At 40.0% G+C, this 15210-nt stretch overlaps 1 protein-coding gene across 2 annotated transcripts in view; it reads left to right on the plus strand.

Annotated features, from left to right (window-relative positions):
- Window positions 1–15210, plus strand: part of TENM1 (teneurin transmembrane protein 1) — a 319040-nt gene that overhangs the window by 212863 nt on the left and 90967 nt on the right. The window contains exons 17-18 of one of the 2 annotated variants that reach the window (XM_087829353.1): window positions 7327–7347; window positions 10544–10776. In XM_087829353.1, coding sequence (XP_087685479.1) covers window positions 7327–7347; window positions 10544–10776 — 254 coding nt within the window. The remainder of the gene's footprint in view (window positions 1–7326; window positions 7348–10543; window positions 10777–15210) is intronic. The other variant, XM_087829352.1, reaches the window with a different exon arrangement.

Here is a 15210-nt window from a genome sequence, read left to right on the forward strand (position 1 = left end):
CAGACCTGTTTCCTCTCCCATGGGTAAATTGGTAGAGCCTTCCTTCTAGTTGGTTGTGGCAGCTTTAACTTTGACAAATGCCTTTAGAACAATAGGCTTAAAGTTTTTCTAGGTCCCGGAAGATTTTGATGCTATAATATATTTTGATCCTATGAAGCAGTGCATAAAACAATTGTTGCCTCAGACATTACCTCATTGACTGGAAAAATAGTAACTGGGGGAACAGAGACACTGATGGAGCGACTTGTACATACAGAGCGCCATCAAGGCTAGTCAAGACACATGAAAAGTCTTGGGTCATTTTCATTCAACACTTAAAAGCATGGAAACTTGACTACATATGGACACGCCTCGAAATTTTCAATATTCTTGTGCTTGCTTTGGAATCTACTTCCCTTTTCTCAGACTGAGTTAGTCCTTCACACCTGGCAAGGGAAATCTTCTAGTCCCATGCCCCCATCTAGTTTTCACATTAATTCACTCCAGTTTTAATACATTCCTTAATTATAATTGCAAACGCTGTCATAGAGAAGAAAGCTGTTAAATCCCTTGGCTAATAAAAAAATAGACTGTAAAATTAAGATTTTATAAAGATAAAGCTCATCTAGAGAATCTAGAGAAGTACTAATTCATACCACCCTGCCCTAATCAAATGTTCGCGTACCTCAGGATGTCACACCTCACAGGGACTTGTCACTTCCAGCAGTATATCTCTTTGGGCAACTACTTACTGGAAAGTCAATGAAGAAGGCCAAGATGGTTGTATGCCTGGATTTGGAAATGATTTATACAACATTCTCGATTGTTTTCAAAATGCTAAGGATGTTCTGTCTACGTGATGCCAAACGTGGACGGAACATCTGAAAATTTCTAGTCATGCAAATAAGGGCTGTCAGGTAGATAGAGATCTGGTCTTACTGAGCTTATATATGGAACCCTATAAAGCTAATCTTATATAGCCAACTTCTCAAATAAAAAACCCTTAGGATTACCTATAAAAACAAAGAAAGTATTACTATAAAGAAAGCCCCGCTAAGTTTAGTCCTTTTTATTGTAATTTAAATGCAAATTTACCTAAGGTGGAGCAATTGTCATTCATTGATGAGATTCTCCTTGGTCAAGGATCCTAAACAGTTCACAAATTTGCATTTTTGTCCAGAGCACCTTATGACCTTCAACACAAAGTCATTTGAAGAATAAAATAGAATAACTTGGACCCTAATTTCAAAGTGATTTTTTCAGTATAAAGAAAAATTAGTTTCTGACAGTGTGAAGTATTGGCCAATCCCTTTATTTAGTCTCACACCACAACACTGTTTTCTCTCATTGTCACAGCTCTTCAAACACATAGGCGTGCACACACCATGAGCTCACACTTAGTGTGAGTCCCCCTAGCTGACTCTTCTGAGCTAACATCCTCTAGATCAGCTCTTCTTAACATTTTTTTTTAAATTCTCAGACCCCTTTGAGAATCTACAGGGGTGGGCAAAAGTAGGCTTACAGTTGTTCATATGGAAAAATATATAACACAAGAGTAAGTAATAATACAGGAACAAGCTCTGTGTTTCGTGTACTTACAACTGTAAACCTACTTTTGTTCACCCTGTATTGAAGACTATGTTTGGGCCCCTTCCCCAGAAAAAAAAAACAGATTCACACAAAAGTATACATGTAATTTCAGGGGGTCACATATTTTCCTTCTCCCTGCATCCTCTTCCCCCCCCCCCCCCCAGCGACCTATCCCCATGGATGAAGCCCTTTCATAGACCCCTAGGTAAGATTCTGTGCATTACCTTCTAGGAGAAAAAATAGTTCTCTCTTCTCTACTCCATTACTCCTGTGATTGGCCATGAGAGAAATGAACTGATTGAATAGGCATCATCATTTTGACCTAATTGACAGGTAACTCCTTAACTGTGTGACTGTAGTCAAAACCATCAAACCACTTTATGTCAGCAAACATTATCTGTCATGTTTGCTCAGAAACTAATAGAGTTCTCATTAGATTCAGTTTTTTTTCAGTATCTGTCCTGATCAGTAGCCTATACTGTGTACATTGCATCTTTCACATGTAATTGGTGAGTTTCTACATTTGCTTTATAACTTTTCCAGATTTAAACTTCCTAGAGAGAAATAAGTTATAAAATAAGGCTTTGCTATCTTAAGAACCATAATGTTTATTGAATTCTGTATGTAGATAGAAACTTCATTCTGTACCCGTTTTTTTTTAAATCAGTTAATTGCCCCCTCACGTGCATATAATTCATTTTACTTGCTTGACTCATCTGTTTCCTTAGAAACACAGCTAATATAGTCATTATGTTATTTGATGCATTTAAAACTGTGACTAGAAGAGCAATATTGTCAATAGGTTATTACAGAAAGGGACAGAGAACATTCTGTCTTCACTCTCTGTCAGGTTATTCATTATATAACTTAACCACCCTGCTCTCTACTTCCCTATCTAGAAAATTGACTTCAAGTTAATATTTTAGCATCCTCTCACATATTTTATACATTTCTCTTTTTTAAGAGCCACAGATGTGTAGTTCTCAGCCCAAAGTTTGATGACGTTTTGGAAGGACATAAGGCCTGCTCCTACTGCATGTCCTTCTAGATTAGCTTCTCTTCCATCCTCGGTTCCGTAGTGGTCCCCATTGAACAATTCCAGATGATCCTTGACATTTCAAAGATTGGAAGACTATAGATTTTTTTTCCTAACTCAGCTCTGCTGACCTAAACTGTCCCAAATTGAGTTTCTTTCATCTGATCTCAAAAATAATTTCATTTTCATTGGTTGCCAATCATTTATTTCATCTAGCTGGTCTCCCACCTGGTTGAATGGGGAAGCTAGGGGAAAGTCAGTTATGGCATTATCATTAGTAGTAATGTGCCAAGAGCAACAATATTATTTCTTGTTATTTAAGTACAAGTACCCTTTGCCTGTTCACTGCAGATTTCATCCGCATGTACACATCTTAGTGCTTCCTTCCGGACATTGACATAAGATAATAAAAAAAGGAGAGCTTATAATACCATGCAATTAAACCTAAAAGAGTATCAAAAATACATTCTCTGAAGATTTTTTTTTAAAAATAGTCATTTCTAGTTTAAGTCTAGACATCTCTAGCAATTTGCTTCTCCTGTTAAGATTTTATACACACACACACACACACACACACACATACATGTGCGCACGAGCACAAGCGCGCATGCACATTCCTGTAACACAAAGGGAACATCACAGATTTGTGAGCTTAGTGTTACAAATGTCCATAGTTGTATCTGGTGCAACATAGTGCCCGCTACATCTCTGACAGAATCATCTCTACTTCAATCTCTTTCAATAACAAGAAACTTAAATACCTCTCTAGACAGCGCATTGCATCTTTGGAGTGCTCTGTTAGAAAATGGTTCCTTCTACTGAACCAAAATCTGCCTTCATGGAACATCCACTCAGTAGTGGCAAATGTTAACATCTGAAGCAGCCCAGGAGCCATGTCCCTCTTTACCTGATAAACTTCCACAAGTGTGAAAACAGATATCACAGGTTCCTGAGCTTTCTTCTTCATCAGTCTAAATATCCCCAAGTCCTTCAACTATTTCTCATCGATTATGACTTTATTTCTTTTTTCCTTTGATTATGGCCTTCAGGCCACTTTTCGGTTTTCTACAACTAACAGTGATAATTATATAAGTAAAAATAGGAGACACCTATCAAATACTCTGCAAGAGTTCAAATATGAATACCCGTCTTGCTCTCCCCAAATCTTCTCATTTCAAAAATCTATTAAAAAACCTATTAAGCATGACTAGAAATGATTTATTCTTTATAAAAACTTCATGCTGTTATTGTTCAAGATGCTGTTAATCTCCAGATATTTATCGTGTCCTTCCCTTTAAAATGAAAGAAAGAAGAAAATAAGAGCCTGGCAAATGCTTCTAGGTACCTTGAGTAACTTGGTCCTGAAAAATGTCAATGTAACATGAAAATTGCTCTTGAGTTTACTGTTTCCTTTACAGTGTCTGGTTGATATTTACTACACTGTTCTCAGGGCTCAACTCCTGTCGTTGACTGGGGGTTAAGTGGAAGTGGAATAGCACCCACTTGGGGGCAGTTAGCATGCTGAGGGGCCATAGACCTTATGGAGCGCTCTGCTGAAGGAATAAATGGAACCCCAACTTCGAGAGCTCTGATAGTATCTGAGAAATGACCTAGGATCATCCTCTTGTCAGCAGCACTGGAGCTACAAAGAGAGAACCATGACATGTAAATGAACTAGGTGGTTACCTCCCCAGTGCGATCTCATGTCTTAGCAGTGGCATTCAAAGGTTCCCTCCACCTTACACAAAAACATCTTCTGGCCTTGCACAGTGCCCCAATTTCTACTCTAAGAAATGTGTTTGAGCTGAGACATTTCATCACTAAGAGTTCTCACTGCGAGAACCTCTGTTAGAATGACCCACCAAGCTAAACTCCTCGGTAGTCCCAGGGCATGGATTCCTTTGTCAGATTGATTTTTCAAAGGAACTGCTAGCTGAAAGCAGGGCCCTAAAACACAAGACAGGTAAGTTGTGATAAGGGCAAGGGACAGAACTGGAGCATGAGGGGAGAAGGGTCTTAGATAAGCATTGCTGGCTTTGGCAGTGCTGAGAAGTCAGTGAACGGCAAGAGTGAGAACTTGGTCTTCAGAGGAAGAATACTGTGGAAAGATGAGCAGAGAGGAAAGTCCGTTCTTTGACATCACATGTTTCTGGCTAAGTATTAAGGAAAGAAACTGTGAACAGCATGAAGAGCAAGTAAAGTGTTACAGCTGCCACAGAGCAGACCAGGCAAACCCTCAGGATGTCAGGTCACTAGACAGCAACTTCCGAGTCTCTCTTTCTCCATTCCCCGTGTCACAAAAATATGAGAAGAGTAGGTCGAACATGATGCTAAGTGAAAGAAGCCAGACACAAAAGGATATGTATTCTATGATTCCATTTATATGCACTATCCAGAATGGGCAGATCCAGAGAGACAGAAAGCAGATTAGTGGTTGCCTGGGGCTGAGGGAGGTGGGGAATGGGGAGTCATAGTTAATGGGTACAGTTTCTTCCAGAGATGGATGAAAATATTGTGGAATTAGATGATGGCAATGGTTGCGCCATTCTATGAATGTACTAGAAACTACTGAATTGTATTTTTTAGAAGGGTAAATTTTATGGTGTGTGAATTATAGCTCAATCAAATGTTTTAATTAAAAAAGGAAGATATAGTCCCTTTAACCATACAGACCCTGAGCAAAATCAAAGATCAACTTCAGGATCCTACCGTCAGGAGCACTCCTTGCTCTAAAAGGATTTTCAGGTCCACTCCTTTCTCCTCCTAACCCATGGCAAGCTCCAAGTCAGTCAGTTGCCAGGCGGCACTGCCACCGATGGGCCGAGGCCCTTGTGAAGAGCTCACACAGTGGCACCTCAGCATGCAGTCAGTTGCTAGCTAGAGAGCAGACTGACTTTGGTAGTGGCTCAATCCTAAATCCTTAACTAAAAGTAATTCTGAGACAGAACAAGGTCACACACTGGAAATAAATTCCGTCATTTTCACTTCCTCCCTCTGAGATGTTAATGAGAGAAGCTGCTCTGCATAATATGGGACATCTTTCCAAATTCAGAGTGACATTATTGGCAGGATCAGAAGCAGCTGCAGGAGAGTCAAGCCATCACTCTCCCTTCTCCTTGCCATCACGTAAGAATTTCAAAACCCTGTGTAGCCACCGGAATGGTTCTGCACCATGAACATCTGTTGCGGGTGAAATCGTATTTTAATAAGGTCCTTCTAGTACTTTCACAATTCAGCTTCCTTCAAGAGGATCAACCATGTAACAGTGATTAGAGCCAGCCTCCAGCAGACTCAGCCTGCAATATAGAGGCCACAAAAACAAGCAAGTGTCCAGAGACAAAGAAACTCAAAAAGGTTCAAATGCCTGAGGCTAGCTTTCTAATCAGAGCTCCCCTTTCTTACCTTTTGACCTCTTGTGTGAGCCCACAAGATACCTACCCTTTTGAGGCAGGCCAGGGAAATGGAAAACTCGTTGGATCGTGACCTGTGGCCTAACCAGTAAAATCCCAGGAATATTGTCTCTGAAGAGCGTTGACTCAGTAGTAGCAGATGGCTTCAAATGAAATCATGTTGTGTCTTTTCTCTTTTCCTGACATTCCAAAGAATAAGAACATTTTCTAGTTTAGATAAAAAGATTTGTTGTCTTCATGGGATTTTTTTTCCCAAATGACATAAAGGGCTGGGTTTAAAAGGATTTAAAAATTAACATGACTGTATTTCACAGATGATTATAGCCTTTTAATTCTAGGCAGATTTGACCCAAAGTCAGGCTTGTCAGACTGTACTCCTGTGTGAGAAGCCTCATAGCAGGTCCCAGAGTAAAAGACCCCAGGCCATGCCCTGCACCTAATGGCTTACAGATCAGGTCCCCCAACGTTTCCTGCTTCTTTCGACCTGACAGTCCTGTTTCTCCCACTGTAGTTGCCCCCTTGGAGTGTGGACAGCTGGAAGACACAAAGCCCTAGCAGTTGATGTACATGATGTTTTATTGAAGCTCTTTTGATGCCAGGGACATTCTGTTATGGTCCAAAAGAAAGCCTTTATACTTGAAATTTGTTAAGTTTTTTTTTAATATTGCTGAGTAATATACTAATGTGCACAAGAGATGTCCTTATCTTATCTCCGAGATCACATAAGTGTCTTAGGGTTGGTTTGGGATACCTGTTGGCACTCAAGACTCGGTAATAAAATGGGGATTTTGCATTTTGATAAGGTGGCTTTCAAAGCAGAGTGTAAAATGCTCAGGCCCTTTGCAGTGGCTACTTTCTCAAACTCCGGCCCAGTGGGTTTTAAACCTTACTCAGTGTCAGAGTCACTAGCTGAGTTTGTTAAAAATAAAATGCCCAGGTTCCCCTCCCACCTCAAGGTTCTGATTCAGTATGACCGGGAGAGCCCCAGGAAACTGCACGTATGGCAAGAGCCCGAGTGATTCTGATAAAAATGGTCCAGAGAGGGGTTTTTGAAAAAACTGCCCAAGAGCTTTGCCCACCCACCAAACAGGCTGCTCAATCACCTTGATACCATCTTAAGAGGAGAAGCGAGGAGGGATTGGGTCCGCTCTGGCTTGCACATCTGACTAAATGGTCCCTGTGGAGTCTCTCTGACAGCCACAAGCTGAGTTAGGAATAGGTGTGTCTGGTGAGATTTGGCTTGTTTCGAATGATACTGATGCATCTCTGTTTGCTTTTACTTGCTACTCGTGGATACCTTGTGCACCCTAGAAACAGAGATACCAGACATAGGTAAGCAAATCACATGGGCAGCTGCCAAATGCCCCTTCTTGCTTAAGAGGTCACTTGCTAATAATGTGCTAACAGGGAAATTTTACTTCTTAAAGTCAAAAGAATAATGTGAAAGTGAACTTGCAAGTTACGACTCAGGTAAGTGTCTTCCAAAAGAAGAGAACTCCGTTAAATGGGAATTTGCTGGAAGATCAGAATGCACCAGAAAGAACACAAGAAAAATGGAAGCTGGCAGTTCAGTACTTTAGGGGAAAGCAAGGCCTTACGTCTCTTCATGTTTTCCTTAGGTGGTATCACAGCTGAGACCGTAAGTTCAAAAGGCTTCAATGTTTTTAGGTTGCAGGTAGAGAGAGAGAATGCAGCAGGCTCCCTAGATCCAGAAACATAGTCGATGAGAATATTAAGAGACAGTGACTACAATGACCTGCTTGAATAAGATGTTTCCTTTTTTCTTTTATGTGTCCTCATGGTTTTTAGTTCTTTCCACCAAAAAAGAAATAATTGGAAAGCTTTAAACTGACCATTTACCGACAATGGCACAAAGCTCTGAAATTAATCATAATGAGTATTCCTGTTCAATTTGTTTATGCATTACACTTGTCAAAACCGTTCTAAATTACCTGAAATTACCAAGGAGAAAATTGAATTTGTTCGCTTCCGAATGCCAATTGTCATCACAATGGCACCGATAGGATTTTTAATTTGGATTCGGTTTGGGAAGATGCCACTTCCTAAATGCCAGTGCACACGCTCAGCCTTGTTACTTTGGCATAACTAATTTCTTAAGCAAATTAGGTTGGTTGTCAAATTGCTTACTGGTAAAGTGTTGCACAGTATTAATTAGAAGCATTAATTGCCCATTTTACAATCTAGGTGATTTTTAAGTAGCATGAGTGAAGTGATTTTTGCTAAGTTGAAGGGTGTTACCCGAATATAAAACTAACCAGAAGGTGACAGTAGGTCTAACAAGAAAGTTATAAAAGAAATCTTCACATACTCCAAACTGCAATATGCATTTAGACACGAGGGATTAGAACAGATTGGAATTTAGGGTTTTTTTCTTTCTCAGGTATGGCATGTTTTCAGAAAGTAGAAAGAAACCAATCTCGGAAGAGCTGAAGTACGCTTGGGAAATGGCATGAAATAGCAAGAAATTGCATATCGGTGCAGGAGACCTTCCTGACTGCTGGCTGTCAGGAAAATAACATTAATCAGATTGGAATCTGGTTTGTTGGGCTATTCCATTTTCTAAAGGCCAGTGCACAAAGTTTAAGAGCAGCCTCGCTGAGCAAAACAGGACATGCTGCTCAGTTAGAAGAAGGCAAGAGCACACTGATATTGTTTTCTCCTTGCCACCTTCAGAACAAAAATATTCTGAAGGTATTTCGTACTCTCAGTCACATATGATCTAATCTACTTGTAGTGCGGGCACAGGCTTGTTAGTGACCCTGGGCAAGCCCTCTGTGTGTCTGGGTTTCCCAGCTGAGATCTGAGGAGCATGCCAATTCTAACTTCCCTCACAGGCGCATCGGGGGTGTTCAATAATAAATGAATGGAACACATTCCAAAGTGCTTTTGCACAAATACCATTTCTCTTGGAGAAACAGCCCATGGACTTGTCCTAAACAAAACCTGATTCACCTGGCTTAGGTGAGACTTCCATAAACGGGCTACCGAAGTATTGAAGGTTGTTTCAACGAAGGGCTGTGACCCCTTCTTTATTCTAGCAAGATATAAGGGCACTGGAGAAATGTCATTCTGAAGGTGAAAATTCAACCAAATATGTAGACACTTTTACTCAAAGCCCTATTTAAGCAGTCTTTGCTACAGAGATGCTTTGTCTGGTATGACTGCCAAATCAATACTGGAGTCTGTTGGGGCCCTTTACAGTGTATTTACAGCATCTGTCATGGTGGTTCCAGGGTTGAAGATGTCCCTGGAATCTACCGGATTCTCTTATTTGATGAAGGTAAGTAGAAAAAAATCAAGTATTCCAACTGGATCTGATTTTTTTCCTATTAAAACTAAACTCGGTCTCCAATCAGTATTTGCCAGCCTTTGCTATCCTTCACGTATATAAATATGCTTAGAGGGCAGACACAATTACAAGTAGAGTCAGGAACAGGCCAGTCCTTAAGGATATCTTAATTATTCTGATGACCTCTCCCCTCCATTTTGCTTGGCAAGTAGCCAAGGCCTGAACTCTTTCATGTCTTAGTTTCGTGTCCTTCAGTTCAGTTTAGTTCAGCACTTACTGAACATTGACCCTGTCAGACATTCTGTTGACACTGAGGATAGAGAGATGAACGTGGTTCCTGCCTGCAAAGAGCTCACAGTGTGTTTGCAGAGAGAGATGTGAAAATAACAGTGCTTAAAGCCCAGCATGCAGATCTCGGTTTCTAATACCATTCTCTGATAAAAGGAACCAGGGGTCCTTAGACTCATTCAAGTAGTGGGGCAGGGATTATATAAGATGAGCCTGGAGCATCTCGTAGTTCCAGAAAGTAAGTATGTGCTCAAAAAATAAAAATAAAAACACACCCCACATTGATGGGGGTATGTCAGAGGGGCACACAACCCGATAGAAGTTCTGCTCCCAGAGGCTAAAGCTGGAACAATTTGAGCAACAAAATAAAGTATCATTGAATTTCAATGCGAAGTATAAAACAAATATCTATGAGTCCATAGTGCTATAAATGGCTGAATTCGTACATAAATGAAAGAAGAGATAAAGCTCTCATGCAGAAGAATTCCAGATTTGGGGCTTGGATAATGTCAATAGTACAAGAACTTGAGGAGGCAGGAAAAGAGAGTAATTTAATGTTTGGGATTTGTTGAGTTTGAGGTGACGGAGACATCCAGACAGTTATCTGGTGGGTATTTAGAGAACTGTGTGAACGGTATGTATGGGACAGATGACCCCCTGGGACACACTGTCTCCTGCTGCTTCCCCTATGGGCAATGGATGGTACTGAAATATCAGTGTCACTACAGGTTAGCAGTACACAGTGAATTTTTTTATACCCAGACCCATTACTAGAAAAACAAAGACGTATCCATCTTCTCAGTACATAAGAAGGAAGGTACTTGAATTCTTTTGTCTGTTACGAGAATATTCCATTTGTGACGAAAGGCAGACCCCAGCGGTGCATACTGAACAAATGGTTTTGAATAACTTGACTTTTCTCTTCCTTAGCACAAGTCCTGCTCACAAATACTATCTGGCTATGGACCCTATGTCTGAATCACTTTATCTATCAGACACCAATACTCGAAAAGTCTACAAGTTGAAATCTCTTGTGGAAACAAAAGATCTGTCCAAGAATTTTGAGGTGGTGGCTGGAACCGGTGATCAGTGCCTTCCCTTTGACCAGAGTCACTGTGGAGATGGCGGGAGAGCATCGGAAGCTTCACTGAACAGCCCTCGAGGTAAAAAAAAAAAAAAAAAAAAAATCATTTGGTCATCTAAATATTTCATGTGACTTCTCCGAATCTTAAGACTGTGTTGCCATGCTATAGTCTATCTTAACATGCCGTCTGACAACATCATCTCTGAAGCCTAGCCCAGAAGACAGGCAGTCAGGACTAGATTTTAGGCAAAATGCTTTACTATAGGCATAACTGTTATTAAAATATTGACATGCTACTTTTCTAGTTGATAATTATTGTCCAGAGCCCTCTGAGTGCCTCCCTGACACCCCAACCTCTCTCCAAAGATTACTTCCTGGAAACTCCCAACAGTCCAACAACTAAATGGTTCATTCCCAGCTGGCAGAGAGCCTCAGGAATGGAGACTTCTTCTACCACTGTTAACATTTAAATATGTTGAGTATGTTGAATATCTCGCAGACTCTAGACATTTCTGGCTTTTGCTTAATAACCAGCCTTTAATGAACCTTTCCTCCATTAATTTATCTAAATCATTCTTGAAGCTATTTATATTTTCAACTTATATCAGCCGTAGGATAACAAATTCCAATTCTTTTTGCCTTTTGTGCGAGCTTGGCCTTTCTTCTTTGTCCTAAATGTGCTTCTCAGTCTTTAAGGGCCAACATTCAGTTCTATTGCCTGGGATTTGTGAATAAACCTGTGTTCTTCCAATGAGCTCCATGATTTTATAGGCTTGGGTCATACTCCCATCTTACTCCATAAGCTGAAGGATTAACTTTTAAGTCTGTCATCATATATCATCCACTCTATTTCCTGAATTATTTAATCACTCTTCTCTATTCGTTCTCCAAGATGGTGTGTGTGTTTAATTTTATTTTAGTTGCTTTTATGAAGTATTCATTTTAGTGGGTTTTAAGAAGCCAATGTGGTCTTTTTTTAACTATTACACAATTAGAACACAATTGTTGCACATGAAAAAAAGAGAATGCAAAATATTTTTAAATAAAGTCACCCCTAATCCTACCACATAGAGAAAACAACTGTTAACATTTTAGTGTATATCTATCTAGGCTTTTTTCTTTGCCTATCATATATTTTGTTCTCTACTAATGGAATCATATTATAGAATGCTGTTCTAAAATCTGCTTTTCACACTTAATTTATTATGAACATCTTTCCATGCCAAAAAGACATAGTGAGGTCAATGTGTTTAATTTGTTAGATGATCACTTATTATTTCAAATATTAAGAGGTTACTCTTTAGCCATTTGACATTTGCCATATGGGGATTAAATTCCAATCACAATCAAAGTTTAAAGCTTTCGCTTTCTTCAAGGCCATATTCGAGTTCTATCTGTGTCTTTCATAAAAGCCCCTCTGGCTAATCACAGCCAATTAAATGCAAATTTCTTTAGCAGTATCTACACTACCCAATTAACACTTGATTATATTTTCCCTTCTTTTACTTTGCAGTTCTTTCATGAATGGGAGGGTTTTTATTACTGAAGTAAGCTGCTGGAGATGACAAACTACATCTAATACTTCTTTTGAATCTTCCCCCCCTCCCCAGCAATATCTTGCTCAGTGTGGGATGCACTACACATGTGTTTTGTGTAATTGAGCAGTTAGGTAACTTTTACCTACACTAAGTATTCCTAAGAAGAATTTCACTGGTGCTTAAAGAGGATAAACTTTGTTCCCTAAGGGAACATAGGTCCCCCAAGTATCACGTTCAAGTGTTTTGAAACGTTGTGGGGGGGTTTTTTTCTTCACTGGTGCCAGCTCTCCTGTCTTACACAGAGTAGGTCCACAATAAATATTTGAAGATTGAATGCAGAACTCAGGGGCAACATATAATCAGCTCATCTTTCAGGGAAATACATCAGGCTGGGTTCTACCTTCACGCAGGCTTTAAAACTCTTGTGAGTATTTTAAGATTTTCCGCAGAAGAAACAGGGAGGAATCTAGCTTGTATTATACCTGAAATAAACATCCTCCTGAGTTGCCACTAGTATGAAAACCACTCATCTCACCTACCACATTCAACCTGCCACATGGACGATGAATATATCAGCTTTTCCAAATAAAGCAAATAATTGCTTCACTACAGCTTTTTCCCCCCCCTTGGAAAGTAGTAGTAATAGAATTCTGATGAAGAAGATTTACATGAACTCCTGAAGCATCGGTAATGAGAGTGCCAAAATTTATGTACCTATCAAAGTTAACATTAAACTAAGGTTTTCTTGTCGTAGCTAGTAGTGCATTTTCCTTTGGCTTGATTTACTCATGTTTCTACCCAAGAGTGGCCTTTACAACAATCTGGTACCCTTGATTTCCTCCCAAAGCAGTCAGGGACCCTACGAACATCTGGCCCAGGCTTCAAACAGCTAAATGTCTAATCCATCTAAGACAGCTTTCACATAATGTACTGAGCTGATGTTTGCAACATCTGCTCTGATCCAGTGCGTGAACGAAGATGTTTAAAGGAAGGGAATGTGTGACTCACACGAAGTGTCCACCATAACGCCTTCAACTCTTAACGGTGCTTGAAAACCCTGTTAGTGATCTTCAAAGTCACTCAGAAAGCAGGACCTATGTCAAGATATCAGTCGCTCTTGAAAACGCTGGTCAGAACACGTAGGTGCTTAGCCAAGGCACCTATCTCCGTGCCGAATGTAGACAGCACTCACCCTTGACACTGAATCAGAAGTGAGATTCTCATTACGTAGGATGCTGCAGGGCAATTTCATAGAATCTCATAGAAGGAAAAACCATGCCAGAAGTCATTAAAACACAGTGTGCAAACTGAGAGGAGATTCTTGCTAATTGCTAATTATGTCTTTGAGGTTCTCCTGCAGGTTCTTTATCGCTCAAGAAAGCCCAATGTGTTTGTTTTTGTTTAACAACTACAATGCACATCAGTTCCTTCCCCCTTCCCCTTTCCCCCTTCCCCCTTCCCCCTTCCCCTTTCCCCCTTCCCCCTTCCCCCTTCCCCCTTCCCACTTCCCCCTTCCCACTTCCCCCTTCCCCCTTCCCACTTCCCCCTTCCCCCTTCCCCCTTCCCCCTTCCCCCTTAGGAGACAGCAAATGTATAATGGATTTCTTTAAGGAGAGGTTTGATTTTTTTTTCCTCTCTACCTAGAAGCCAATAAAGAAAAGCTGAAAAGCTGTAGATCAGTAGAGAATGGAAATGTACATCTAGGGAGTACCATTTTGAGGTTAGGAAAGAGAGCTTGCCCTAAGACTTTAACAAGCAACATATTGCAATTACAGGCAGGCTCTCCACCATGTCCTTAATTATGCAAGGTAAGTCAAATAAATGTTAATCTGCAGGACAGCTAATTTATTTTCTGAATCTATTCTAAAAATAGGATGAAGTAAAATTTACTTTTGAGATCATTTATCCTGAAGTTGGAATATATTATCAAATGGGATTTTAAAAGTCAGCAAAAGGTAAAAGGTCAGAAGCCATGAGATGTGTGTGTGTGTGTGTGTGTGTGTGTGTGTGTGTGTGTGTGTGTGTGTGTGTGTGTGTGTAGAAATGGCAGCAAATTGTGATGAATGTGGGGTTAGGGAGCCTAGACTTTCTTGTTCAATCCATGTAATGAGTGTTTCTTTGAATGACCCTGTGTAAGTCACTGTACCTCACTGTGCTTTCATTTCCCTGAACACTAAAATAGACTTAATGATGCCATTGACTAGTTTTGTTACATTGGGCTAGTCATTTAAACCCTGGGTCCTGAAATTCCTCAGTTGTAAACTGAAGGGCTTGGGATGATCTCCCTCGCAGCTTTAATTTATTAAAATAACCATAGCTATAACTTACTGTCTACTGTGTGCCATACACTGTGCTAGATATTTTACACACAGTATCTCTAATTTTTACAATACACGAGGTCAATAGTGTTATCCTCATATATAGATGAGGAAACAGAGACTCAAATAGGTTAAGAAATTTACCAGGGTCACACAGTGTACAGATAACACTAGAATTCAAACCAAGTTGGCCTGAGGGAGAGCTCGGGAGGCCGCCACTATCCCATACTGCCTGCCTGCAGCTAAAATCCATGGACTCTGTTGACTTCCCCAGGAGGGTAGGAAATATTGGAAAATGCTTTTCGATCTAATAATATGTATTCAATGGAAACAAAATATTTTTATTTGCAAGATAAATGAATTTTAAGTCTAGTTTCCTTTTCTTATTAAAACTCTTCCTCTGATTTTTCTAACCTGGTAGTGTACCCATAGTGCACTACATAGCATTTACATAGTCTGTAAATGTAATTATTCAAATAAATCTCCAGGAAAGCTTGTCACATCTTTTTGGAAGAGTCTGCAATTACGAACTTCAGCAACATTTTCTTAAGGGATGGAGGCAGGAAACCTTAACCTTATTAAATTTCTTGACTACAGCTGGTAGCTACAAATTTTGTTAAAGGAATAAATGGAAGTGTCCCTGAACAGAATTTCATA

Source organism: Miniopterus natalensis, chromosome X (assembly GCF_054644295.1).
Source record: "Miniopterus natalensis isolate mMinNat1 chromosome X, mMinNat1.hap1, whole genome shotgun sequence".
Lineage (NCBI taxonomy): Eukaryota > Metazoa > Chordata > Mammalia > Chiroptera > Miniopteridae > Miniopterus > Miniopterus natalensis.